At 36.9% G+C, this 14,441-nt stretch overlaps 1 protein-coding gene across 1 annotated transcript in view; it reads right to left on the bottom strand.

Moving 5' to 3' along the window:
• Positions 1–14,441, bottom strand: part of CNTN3 (contactin 3 (plasmacytoma associated)) — a 256,477-nt gene that overhangs the window by 8,828 nt on the left and 233,208 nt on the right. Inside the window, exon 18 of the mRNA XM_012652863.1 lies at positions 4,474–4,660. Coding sequence (XP_012508317.1) covers positions 4,474–4,660 — 187 coding nt within the window. The remainder of the gene's footprint in view (positions 1–4,473; positions 4,661–14,441) is intronic.

Here is a 14,441-nt window from a genome sequence, read left to right as displayed (position 1 = left end):
GCCACGACAATTGGTTCAGAGATGGACACTAACTGGAGATGGCCAGTAAGAAGCCTAGTTAGCTCCAGAATGATCAGAAAGGAGTTGCCTACCTTTCCCAGAGTGTTTGGCTGATAGAAAATAGTCCTTGAGGTGTCTGTGGCAATATTGCTACTGTGTAGACAGAACCTGATAAGAATGATGCTACTATGGAGCAGAGATAAGAGGCAGACAGAGCCATTGTTTATTCAACAAATGCTTACTTACAACAATGATTACTCAGACACCAGAGACAGGGTGCTGGGGATAGAGCAATGATCACACCAGGCAAAATTTCTGCCCTGAAGGAGCTGACGCTCTGGTCAAGGCAGGCTGGGGAGACAATGATAAAGTAAATATGTACAAGATATAGGATGTGTGGTGGCTCCAAGTGTTGTGCACAAGAATAAAGTTGGGAAGGAGACAGGGAGCGTCTGGAGGGGTGGTGGTCAGGTGGCTCCAAGGCTATATTTGAAGACCTAGAAGAGATGGGGGAGCCTGACACATCGCTGTCTGGAGGAAGAGTTTTCGAGGCAGAGAGAACAGCAAGTGCAAAGGCCCTGCAGTAAAGTGAAATGAGCGAGGGGGAGAACAGCAGGAAATGAGTCGGAGCAGGAACTGGGAGACAGACTGTGTGAGGCCTTGCTGGGCATTTTAAGAATTCGCCATTTGTCTGGAGTGGGATGGGCAATGACTGGAAGGTTCCGAACAGGGGCATGACATAATCAGCATCACTCAGCCTAAGGGAGGTGGGGGTGGAAGTCAGCAGGGTGGTGAAGGCCACTGACCCAATCCCATGGGAGAGACGGAAGCAGCCTGAGCTGGGGGCAGCAGTGAATGCAATAGGAAGTGGTAGATTCTTGATAGATTTAAAAGTCAGATTCCAGACCAGTTGTAGGGTATGAGAGAAAAAGAAGAGTCAAGGGTGACCCCCAGATCTTTGGCCTGTGTTACTGGAATAATGGAGTGGAATTTACTGAAATGGGGAACAGTATGTTAGAGACAGCTTTTAGGTCGGGTAGAAGGAGCAATCAAGAACTGTTTTATTAATAGAAATATTCAGTTTGAGATCTTACAGTACGACTCTTAAGGATGTTGTTTTGAGTGCCTGGATCTATCCACACTGAAAGTCAAGATTACTACTTGACTTTTTGGTTATAAAAAGCAGAATATTTGTCCCACAGGTTCTTTCTTGCAAACTCTGAACATGAAACTCTCAATATGTTTCCTTTTAGAAACTAACGCACTTCATCATTTTTAAGCCATCTGCAAATTTTTCTCATCAGTCCCTTTAGATGGAAGATGTTAAGAGTTAGCTCTCTTTGGGTAGCAAGTGACAGAAAGCCGCCTTAGATTACTTAAAGAGGCTAATTAGCGTTTAACTTAAAAATGCTTTTTAAAAAACACAAGTATTTGGATATCAAAAATTAAGTGTTTAATGAAAGCTACAGTACTTAACTTGAGAATCCTTGTGTTATTTTACATTAATCAGAAATGTCACCCAAGATCTGTATTGGTATAAAGCCTTGCATGTGGAATTCCATAATGATGAGCATGAAAAATTTGCACATTTTGAGCAAGATGGTAAAGGACTACAGTATGTGTTTTGAATTCACAGTGGGCAGTCAGGACAAAGTGTATTTGATTAACAATAGTACTTGAGGTTGGCCTGCCTCTTTAGGTTTCTTTCATCCATTCAACATCTAATGAGTAGTTGCCATGTGCTGGGCACTGGGGCTGGGTGAAAAAGACACAGAAGGACTCTCTCCCTATAAAGTTTACAATCCAGAGGGGAAGAAAGATAGCAAGTAATCAAAGATGTTATTTTAATTCTTTATGCCTGAGACAGACGGGTAATTCTCTTCCTCGTGATAATCACAAGAGCCTTACCAAAATTCTTAAATAGGATTCGAAGCTAAACCACATCAAAGCTCAGGGTGACTATTAAGAGCTACCAGTAACAATATTATAAATGGCTATAAAAGATTCTGTTTTACTTGTAATTTGGTACATGCTTAAAATATTATTAACATAAAATTTTAAAATTAACACATGTTCTTCATATACAATTTTGGGATGATTAGGGATTTTAACTACTTGTATGAATTTCCCACCCAATGTAAGAAATTTTCCCTAAGAACACCTACAGATCAACATGCAGACTCCAGTCGAATTGCAGCATAGGAGTGCATTATTTTTGAGAGATTGCATCCATTTGTTGGAATTCACAACAGACTACAGCTCCATGAACATAGAAGTCCCATCTACCTTTGATCACCTTATCCAGTTCTTAAGCACAGAGAAAAATCAAAATAAACACAAGTGTAAATGAGTCATGAATATTCTAATTATATGGTTGAAAGAGAGGATAACACAGTGGTTAAGACCGTCTGGAATTGGATGCCTAACCTGTTATTTATTCTGTGATCTCAGTAAAGTTATATAAACTCCATATGCCTCAGCTTCCTCATCTCTAAGGTGAGGATACTAATAGCTTCCAAGTCATGGTGTTGCTGTGGAAATTAAGAATCAATATACGAAAAGTGCTGAGAATCATAACTGGAAATTGCTTATAAGTACTAGCCATTAATACCACAAACTATCATCATCATTGTTATGTGCAAATTTGTACTTCAGATTGGCCGTTTATATGTTATTTCTAAATTACAAAGAGATTTTTCTTCTTTTTAAAATTTGATTTCATTGTTTATTACCATGATATTTCTGTTGATTTATAATCAGTCTCTTTCGTCTTACCAATTCACTAAGTTCTTCATTGATTCTACCATGAATGACATCACACTGTCTTTTACAATTATAATTTCCTAGCAAGTGATCAAGTCAATAAGAATTTGTGACTGATGCTGTGTTTTGAATATATAAATAATAAAGTATACTTAAGCCTTACTAATTCAGAATTGTTTTTGAGAAAAATCAAACATATTTAGTAAAAAGTTATATATACAGAATATTTTCAGTTTCTGCATTTCCAAACCCATATGCTCCTTGGTCTAACAGGAATCACGTGTTACGAATAAGTGGTTGAGTCAGACTCCCCCTAGTAATTAGTTAAGAATAATGTCAAATCATTATGTTAGTTGGTTGCTTACAAATGGATGTTACTATAGGGATTCAAATGGTTTATTGCTAAACTTTCGCTCTGTAATGCTCAATATATTAGCAAGTTGTTGCCTGCTATACTCTTTTTTCTATAGATAATACAAAGATAAGCATATGAACTCCTCTGATCAAATTAACACTGGCTAATTAACATTTAAAGTAGTGGAATTATGCTTTATATATATTTTAAATCATTTTCAAAAATGCTAGCCAATCTTTCAATCCTATCATATTATTGGCATTTTTTTAGCAATTTCAGCCAACAAATGTATGTTTTTAAAAAAATTTGTGAATGATATATGGAAACAGAAATTCATTAATGAAATTGGCAACCAAGTATAATTATCTCACTCTTATACAAAGCTAATTAGGCAAATATTTTTACTGAATTAAGAAATTTTGAAACTAAATTAAGAAAACAATTTCCTGTAAGTAAAAGTATCATTGTGCTAAAGTTACCTAATCCTGGCATGTCCCACTTTCCTCACCTTTAAAATGGAGATAATGACGATACTCCCCTCATGTCGGTAGTTATGAGGGTTAAATGTGGAAATGAGCATGAAGTACTTGTGACGCAGAATACTTCCAATCACTATTAGCTATGATAATGACAATGACAACAGCAATTCAGATGGTTGTATTGTGAGAAAGCAGCAATATAATACAAAGATTAAATATACAGTGTGCTATCAGTTTAACTGAAATATGTGTGGGGAACTCCAAAATTATAATCACTGGCTTCTTGGAGTAATTATAACTCATAATTGGAGCTGGTGAATTTAGCTGTGAATACCTAGTTAACCAAAACTCAGCTTGGAAGGCAACGCTGACATCTCTGGTTAGATTTTTAAAAGTATCAATATATCCATGTGGACCAACATCTGATGATGATAACCTTTCAACGTACATTGCCATTTTTTGAATAATGTAGAAAAGAAGAGTAAAGAAGGAAAAAAAATCACTCCTGATTCTTTGGCATTAACTTACTCATGCTTATCAGAAATCTTCAAGTTTTGAGAAATTAAAAATACATGGAAGTAAACCCAACTAAGCTCATCACATTTTTAAAAAAAAGGATAGATGTAACTTAACACCCCACAGTAAGATTTTTCAAAAGGTGCACATGCATTTTTACATGGACTCTCTATCTAAAAATTTAGGGATATCATGAAGACAAGTCTGTGTGTGGCTCTGTGTTTACAAGTGTTTGGAGTTACGTTTGTATAATTCAATGGGATTAATGACTTGGGTTTTCCATTTAAAATGATAAAGAAGGCTATCATTTTTTAATGCAAACTCTTTTTCGTGACATTCAAAAAATCAGAATATACGTACGAGTTTTCTTGGTGGTTGCATTAACTGTGGCGCTAAAGGGACCCGCGCCAGCACTATTGTAAGCCCGGACAGCTGTGTAATACGCCAGGTTGCTCTTGAGGCCCTGGAGTCTGGCTGAGGTCTCATTTCCTGCCACTTTCACTTTGCTTGAAGATTCCTCCTTTCCTCCACTATTCCAGTACCGCACCTGGTGGACAGAAGACATCAAACATACTAAGGTCTGAAAAAATACTGCCTTTTCCATTCAGTGATTTTCATTAAAATGAGTATTGTGATTTACATTCTTGTTCACTCGAAAACTATTTGCCAAGGACCTACTATGTGGTAGGTGCTGCATTAGGCTCTGTGTCACAACAGTGAAAATAGAGAAAAGGGATTCCAGGAGGAGACAAGTATTAAACGAGTAATTTATGAATCAGATAAATTCAGAGAGTAAGTACTGAGTATGACCAGACTATAGCATTATAGATGGGAGAATGAAGGCAAAAATCTGCATAGCTAACAGATTGAGTTGCTCCCCCTTCTAAACCTTTAACCAACTCAGACCAAGCTTAGCTCCAGAATGTTGGCAGCCATGCATGAACTCCACTGGCGATCGGAGGTTCCTTCTGTGAAGAAAGTGAACTGTCAGAGAAAAGACCATTAAAAAGCCAGCTGGCCACTGGATTACCCCACAGCGATGGCCAAATGTCAGCAAGCCTACCTGTGTATGCAGAGCTGCAGCAGAAAAAAAGCAATTAAAAGAGTTGATTTTAAGTGTAAATACACATTAAAGTATTTGTATGTACATTTCATTATTCTGAACCACGCAAAATGATTTTAGACCTATTATAAAGACATGTGCATAAGCAGTATCGAAATAAATGACAAAGTAGTGGGAGAAAGAAGAATAAGGGTAGAAAAAGAAAGATAAAAAATACATGTTTCCTTTCTTTTTTTTCTACTTTTTTGATATTTTATTTTTTTTATTTCAGCATATTATGGGGGTACAGATGTTTGGGTTACGTATATTGCCCTTGCCCTGCCCCAGTTAGAGCTTCAAGTGTGTCTATCCCCCAGACGGTGCATACTACACCCATTAGGGGTTTATATACCCATCCCCTCCTCCCCCCTCCTGTCTGCCTGACACCCGATGAATGTTCCTACTACATGTGCACTTAAGTGTTGATCATTAAAACCAATTTGATGGTGAGTACATGTGGTGCTTGTTTTTCCATTCTTGTGATACTTCACTTAGTAGAATGGGTTCCAGCTCTGTGCAGGATAATATAAGAGGTGCTATATCACCATTGTTTTTTGTGGCTGAGTAGAACTCCATGGTATACATCTACCACATTTTATTAATCCACTCATGTATTGATGGGCACTTGGGTTGTTTCCACGTCTTTGCAATTGTGAAGTGTGCTGCTATAAACATTCCAGTGGAAAAAAAAAATACATGTTTCCTAACCACCTCCAATTTATGCTATAAAGTTTTGGTATGCTTTGCTAGAAAGTTGGATTGTCCATAAAGTAAATACAAAAATAAAACCACCAGCAACGAAACATACAAACAAATGGGTCATGAAAAGTACAACTATTCCTTATATAGGAATAAGAGCAGGCATTACCATTTGATTATCTGAAGCAGGGGCTGGACAGTTAACATAAATTCATAAAGTAGCCTGTGTACCTATTAAAAATGTAGGCATTTTTTTTTTTTAACTTTGTAAAGAAACTGGTTCTTTCCTGGCCTTCTTGAAATATGTGGCTTTCTTGTTCTGTACATCATTTTTCTACTTGTGATAACAAAATATAAAAAGAAGAAATTATTTTGCTAATCTGTACAAGTAAACGGCAGTGTGAGCACAATGAAAATGACAACTGGTCCCCAGTGCTCAGAGCCTTAGAGACAATAAAAACTTGGGAGACTGTGGCAAGTGGGACAGCAAAGGGTCGTCTTAGGGATGGAACTCCCACAAACCGCTGACTGATTGGGGAAGGTGAACCTAGGGTTTACAGATCTTATGTTTTATTTTTTTGTTGTTTTTTTTTTAAAGAAAGCAGAACCCAGATTTTAACGTGACATGTCCCAAATTTAGGGTTGGCTCAATTTTTTAAAGACACTGCGTGGGTTACACAAAATGTGTTTACGGGCTGCACAGGGTAACCGGTTTTAGTCCTCTAGGCAAAAGACACTAGAAGTTACTGTTTTTTGAAAAAAATAAACAAGTATAAAATTCTCACTTAAAACATAGTAGAACAATATAAATCTCAGGGCTTTTAATAATGATCCCAAATTAGCAAATTAACATCATAATTGTATTAGGTCAATATTTTCCATATATATGTGTATGTGGAATCATAGTCCCCCTTAAATTCATACAAATGCTGTTTTCATGTCGGTATTTATGTGTGTTTCTCTTGGAAAAGAGTTATTGGTTTTTATAAGAATTTCAAAAGGAAATGTGAACCCAAATGATCAAGACTGAAGTGAATACATGTTTTTTTTTTATTATATAAAGCTATAGCCAAACAGTTAGTTGATACTAAAAGTTTGTATACATTCTAAACTCACCAATATTAAACATTATAGGTGTTGTTAGATTTAGATGACTGCAAAATGATAAGACACTCTCCCTGCTCTTGAGAGCACTGTCTAGTTTTTAACTAAAGATGACACATAATCAATAATTATAATAAAATGTTATAAACAGCTTAAGATATAGCATATATTGGGAAAAATCACATAAATATGAATGATAATAATCCTCACTTAAACAGAAGGGACAGTAGTGGCATGGGGGAGTTACATAACTCAATCAAGATCATCCTGTCTAAACTTTAGTCTCTTGCTAAATTCCAATACCTGAGCCATTCTTTTTCTAATATATCAAATTACCTCAATAAATGTTGCCAAGAAAGTATTCTTTAGGAGACTGAACTAAAGAAAAGATAAAAATAATTTATAATTTGCACATGGAATCTCTTTCATAAATCCATTTATAGAAAGTACTTGAAGTTTCTTGATAGCAGTATGTTTTGAAGTACTTTAACCAATCTCCATGTATCAGAATGAGAGATTTATTTTTAGATTAGTTGCTGAGGAGTATTAAAAATATTTAGACACAGAGAAAATTTGTACAAAACTTGAACATGACAGATAATTAAAATTGATTACATAATCTTAAATAGCTTTACTTAAAGAATTGAATATACATGCAACTAAAACATAAAGAAAAAAAGCGATGTCATTAATATTGCTGATTTTCTATAAATATTAAATTATGCTGATAAAAAATTTTGCTTAAAAATGTTTATATAAATTTAGATCATTTTTTAAAAAGATGGAGAGACCCCATTTTTACGCTCAGTTGTGTTTTGGATTTAGATAGTAAAAGTTCTACAACTGAAAGAACAGAAGATCTCTATGCTAATTTGGACTTTATAGGCACAACCGCAATAAGAGATGGAGAAGTAAAAGTGTGTAGGCTAAAAGAATAAATTTTCGAAATGTAATTGCTCAGAAAGAGTTAATATGAAGCTGACAGAACATGAAAGTAGTTTCTGCAAAAGATGAGCAGAGAAATAAATATTGCAAACCACATGAGGAACCCTCCTAACAAGAAAGCAAGCAAGCAGACCTGATCATGGGGAGACAAGCTACAACACACTGATCTGAAATGGAGTTTAAATAATTCTATTTAGAATACCCAGATTTATTAAAGAAGGGACTGAATCTATCATGCAAGAATAGGAGATAAAGAAAAAGAAGATCATACAGATTTGAAAAGTCATAGGCAGAACACTTACACCTAAAAATTACAATTATTAAAAAAATCAAATCAGTGATAGAATTAAGCTGGACTTATGGTGGAAGAGGGAATTAATTAACCCAGAACATAACCTGGATAAAGAAATAAAAATTACGAAAGCAAAGTTGAGAGACACTGAGGATAGAATAAAGAGTTCCAACCAGAGTTCCAGAAGGAGAAATTAAGGAAAGAGTAACAAAGGGAACATGGCTGAGAATGCTCCAGAACTGAAGAAACACAGGGATTTTCATGTTGTAAATTAACTCTGAGTTTAGTGTGCTAAAAATAAAAGGTAAATCCACTGCAAAGGAGAGGATGATTAAAACTGAATTGCAGGCACCACCAATGAGAACTCCCACACATGCACACACAGACTCGGTGTCCAGGCAGCGGCCATGGCTGCATCCCCATCTGCAGCTCCAGGGAAGTGACAGGCCATCTATGAAAATAGTAGAAGGCTATTTTTGACCCTCATTTAACCTTGGGTGAATTTTCAAAGTTGAGAGGGGCATTACGTGGCCTGTGATTTCATGGGAGAAGATTTCAAAAGTGCTTAGTGTATGTGGGAGACCAAGGAATGGCCATATGGGGGAGCACCTACTCCTCCCCACAGAAAAACTGCACCACTGGATAAGGGTGGAAAGATCCCAGCACAGAGCCTTAGCATACAAGCGTTTAGCCCCTGCCCTCCACCCCCCACCCCCACCCACACACCAATTCTTTAACAGCCCTCCCAGTTTGCAGAGCTTGTCCTGAACCTTCTACCAGCTGTTCCCCCTAGTGGCCAGAAAAGCAACTCTGAGCCTTGCCGAGACTGAGGCTTTGCAAATCCTTTCGGGCTCCCACAATCTAGCCACAAACTGCCTTGCTCCTCTCCCCACCTCCATGGTGGGGGAGATCAAGAAACACCCTGGGAACTACAGGGTCTCTCCTAAAGCTTGGAGCACTCAAATACTCCACCTGGGGGATCAGAGTCTACCACAGATACAAAAGAACATCTTGGTAGCTGGCTCTATTAGACAAACATCAACCAATGTCAGGGAGAACAACAATGAAGCTCATCATAGCATCTTCCAACTCAAGCAAACAGGGTGTGGCTGATTCACACTCCTAAGTACCACCCACCATCACTGAGAGTAAGCTGGGGGACCTAACTCACTACACGCTCGTGAGAAGAGGTGAAGACAGCAGGTCAGAGGTAACCCAAGAGGTACACCATACCTGCTAGAATACCCCACAGGCAACTAAGGACCAGCACTCCTCTCCCTGGAATGCTCAGGGATCGACTTCAGGGGCCCTGAGACAGGCCAGTAAGCCAGGCCTAGCACACCCAGGTCTCTGCAAAAGAAAACTGCAGAAACTGAAAAATCAGAGTGAAAGGACACCCTCGAAAGAAAACAATAACCCCTTACCAATGGATACCAACCAAAATGAAAAGATTGAAAGGACACATAAAGAAATATGGATATGGCTTATAAGGAAGCTCAATGAAATACAAGAGAAAATAGAAATGCAACACAAAGAAACCACAAAAACAATGCAGTAAATGAAAGAAAACTTTACTAAGGAAATCGAATCATTTAAAAAAATCAAACAGAAATTCTGGAAATGAAAAATTCACCCAAGGAAATACAAAACATAGTGGAAAGCCTTAAGAATAGGCTAGATCAGGCACAAGAAAGAATCTCAGAGCTTGAAGACAATACCTTTGAGTTAAACAAGTCAGTCAAAGAGAAGGATCTGAGAAACAAGAGGAAGAAAACAAAACCTACAAGAAATATGGAATTATGTAAAGAGGCCTAACAAGAATCATAGGCATCTCTGAGGTAGAAGAAGAAAATACACAAGGGTTGGAAAACCTATTTGACGGAATGATTGAGGAAAATTTCCCTGGCCTTACTAGAAATCTAGATATCTAGGTATAAGAAGCTCAAAGGACCCCTGGGAGATTCACTGTGAGGAGTCAATCACCATGACACATCATCATCAGACTGGCCAAAGTAAACAAGAAAGAGGCACTCCTATGAACGGTAAGGCAAAAGCAGCACATAACCTATAAGGGAAAACACATCAGACTGATTGCAGACTTCTGATATGAGACCTTAAAAGCCAGAAGGGATTGAGGCCCCATTCTTGGTCTTCTCAAACACAATCATGGCCAGCTTAGAATTTTGTATCCCGGGGAGGAGGGAGGAGGGGACGGGTATTTGCATACACAAGGAGTGCAATGCGCACTACCCGTAAAATGGACATATTTGAAACACGGACTTTGGTGGGGGGGGGAACCAAGGGCGACACACGTAACCTAAACATATGTACACCCATAATATGCTGAAATAAAAAAAAAAAACAAAAAAAAAACTATGTTTCTTATATGAGTGGTAAATAAAGACTTTTTCAGATAAGCAAACACTGAGGGAATTTGTCAAGAACAGATATCCCCTGCAGGAAGTACTCAGGACTCCATTATATACGGATCAGCACAATAGACACCCACCAGAGGCTAAAGGTCAGAGCCCAGATACCACAATGGCTTAAGAAGTAAAACAAAGCAATAAAGCTCTACTTAACAGGATGAATAGAAATTCGCCCTATTTATCACTTCTTTCAACAAATATGAATGGCTTGAACTTCCCGCTGAAGAGACACAGGCTGGCTGAATGTAAAAAAAATTCCAAGCCAAGTATCTGTTGTCTCTAGGAAACACATCTAACCCACAAGGACTCATTCAGACTCAAGGTGAAAGGATAGAAAACAATATTCCATGCAAATGGAAATCAAAAGAAAGCTGGTGTAGCTATTCTCATATCAGATGACATAGACTTCAAATCAGCAAAAGTAAAGAAAGACAAAGATGGTCATTATATAATGGTGAAGGGAATGATTCAACAAGAAGACAAAACAATATTAAATATTTATCCATTTAACACAGGTAAGCTTAGATTCATAAAGCAAACCCCATTTGATCTAAACAAAATGACAAATAGCACCATCATAATAGATGGGGACTTCAACACCCTGCTGACAGAATGGGACAGATCTTCCAAGAAGAAAATATGCAAAGGAATAAATGACTTAAGTAGAATTCTAGAAAAAATGGGCCTGACAGAAATTCACAGATCATTCTACCCAAACACCACTGAATATACGTTCTTCTCATCAGCTCATGGAATAATCTCTAAGATTGATCACATTCTAGGAAATATATGTCTCAACAAATTTTCAAAAATGGAAATTATACCATGTATCTTCTCAAACCAGTGGAATAAAATTATTAATAGAAATCAATTCCAACAGAAACACTCAACTCTACACAAAGTTACAGAAATTAAACAACCTAATGCTGAATACTTACTGTGTCAAGGAAGAAATTAAGACAAAAGTCAAATGATTCTTCAAACTAAATAACAAAGGTGAGGAAAGTTACAAAAATCTGTGGGATTCACCAAAAGCAGTCAAAGAGGAAAATTCATAGCCATAAATGCCTACATCCAAAAGACGGAAAAATCACAAATCAACAATCTAATGAATCATCTCAAGGAATCAGAAAAGGAAGAACAACCAATCCAAAACCCAGTACAAGAAAGGAAATAACTAAGGTCAGAGCAGAACGAAATGACATTGATTATAAAAGGATTACATAGAAGATAAATGAAAGAAAAAGTTGGTTCTTTGAAAAGGTGAACAAAATCAACAGGCCTCCTGCTGAATTTACCAGAAACAGAAAAGAAAGGCCCCTAATAAACTCAATCAGAAATGAAAAAAGAGATATTACAACTGATACCACACAAACACAAAATATCAACTCTGAGTATTATAAAAATCTCTATGCACATAAACTTGAAAATGTTGAGGAAATGGATAAATTCTTGGAAACACACAACCTCCCTAGGCACAATCAGGAAGAAATGGAACTCCTGAACAGACAAATATCAGGTAATGAAATTGAAGCAGCAATAAAACATCATCCAACAAAAAAAGTCCCAGACAAGATGGGTTCACAGCCAAATTTTACCAGACCTACAAAGAAGAACTGGTACCTCTAATGCAGAAACTACTTCATAACATAGAGAAGGAAGGAATCCTTCCAACTCATTCTATGAAGCCAATATCGCCTTGATACCAAAGCCAAGGAAGAACAACAAAAAAAGAAAACTATAGATCAATATCCCTTGTGAATATAGTTGTGAAAATTCTTAATAAAATTCTAGCAAACCAAATTCAGCTGCACATAAAAATAATCCGCCATGATCAAGTGGACTTCATCCCAGAGATGCAAGGATGGTTCTACATATGTAAATCTATAAATGTGACTCACCACATAAATGGAAGCAAAAACAAAGATCATATGATCCTCTCAACAGACACAGAGAAAGCATTTGACAAAATTCGGCACCTTTTATGGTAAGAATTTTTAACAAAATAGGCACAGAAGGACCATACTTCAATATTATAAAAGCCATATATGACAAACCCACAGCTGACATCATATTGAATAGGGAAAAATTGAAAGCATTCCCACTTAAAACTAGAACCAGACAAGGTTGGCCACTGTCACTTCTGTTCAACATAGTGCTAGAAGTCCTAGCCAGAGAAATCAGGCAAGAAAGGAAATCAATTGTATCCAAATGGAAAAGAAGTCAAACTATCACACTTTGCTGACTATATGATCTTATATCTAGAAAAGCCAAAGTTTCTACCAAGAGACTCATGGAATTGATAATAAATTCAGTAACATCTCAGGTTACAAAATCAATGTACACAAATCAGTAGCATTCCTATACACTAGCAATAGTTAAGCTGAGAACCAAATCAAAGACTCAATACTTATCACAACAGCAACATAGAAAATAAAATACCTAGGAATATATTTAACCAAGGAGATGAAAGAGCTCTATAGGGAGACCTATGAAACACTGAAGAAGGAAACTACAGAGGATGTACACAGATGAAAAAACATATCATGCTCTCGGATCAACAGAATCAACATTGTTAAAATGCCTATACTAGCCAAAGTGATTTACAGATTCAATGCAATCCCCATTAAAATACTCACGTCATTTTTCACAGATTTAGAAAAAAATAATTCTACACTTTGTATGCAACCAGGAAAGACCCCTATAGCCAAAACAACCTTAAGCAAAAAGAACAAATTGGGAGGCATCACTGTATCAGACTTGAAGCTATACTACAAGGCTATGGTAACTCAAACAGCATGGTACTGGTATAAAGAACAGAGACATAGACCAATGGATCAGAACAGAGAATCCAGATTCAAACCATCCTTATACAGTCATCTAATCTTTGACAAAGCAGACAAAAACATGCACTGGGGAAAAAATCCCTGTTTAATAAATGGTGCTGGGAAAATTGGATAGCCACACGTAGAAGACTGAAACAGGATCTGCACCTCTCACCACTTATAGAAATTAATTCATGATGAATCACAGACTTAAACCTAAGGCATGAAACTATAAGAATTCTAGAAGAAGAAATTGGAAACACTCATACAGATATTGGCCTAGGCGAAGAATTTATGATGAAGACCCCCAAAGGCAATCACGGCAACAACAAAAATAAATAAATGGAACCTGAGTAAATTCAAAAGCTTCTTCACAGCCAAGGAAACAATCAATAGAGCAAATAGACAACCTACAGAATGGGAGATAATATTTGCATGTTATACATTCGATAAAGGGCTGATAACCTGAATTTACAAAGAGCTCAAGCAAATCATCAAGAAAACATCAAACAGTCCCATTAAAAAGTAGACAAAAGACTTGAACAGAAGCTGTTCAAAAGAAGATACTAATGGCCAAGGAACATATGAAAAAAATGCTCAATGTCTCTAATAATCAGGGAAAAGCAAATTAAAACCACAATGAGATATCACCTAATTCCAGTGAGAATGGCTTTTATCAAAAAGTCCCAAACAACAGATGTTGGCATGGATGCAGAGAGAAAGGAACACTTACACATTGTTGGTGGGACTGCAAACGAGTTCAGCCTCTATGGAAAGTAGTATTGAGATACTGCAAAGAACTAAAAGTAGACCTACTATTTGATCCAGCAATCCTACTACTGGGTATTTACCCAAAGGAGAAAAAGATATTTTATCAAAAAGACAATTGAACTCAAATGTTTACAGCAGCACAATTCATAATCACAAAGATG

This window comes from Propithecus coquereli, unplaced genomic scaffold (genome assembly GCF_000956105.1).
Source record: "Propithecus coquereli isolate 6110/MARCELLA unplaced genomic scaffold, Pcoq_1.0 Scaffold400, whole genome shotgun sequence".
In the NCBI taxonomy this organism is placed as follows: Eukaryota; Metazoa; Chordata; class Mammalia; order Primates; family Indriidae; genus Propithecus; species Propithecus coquereli.
Note: the sequence above shows the minus strand (reverse complement) of the source record. Positions and strands in the feature narration are given on the sequence as shown.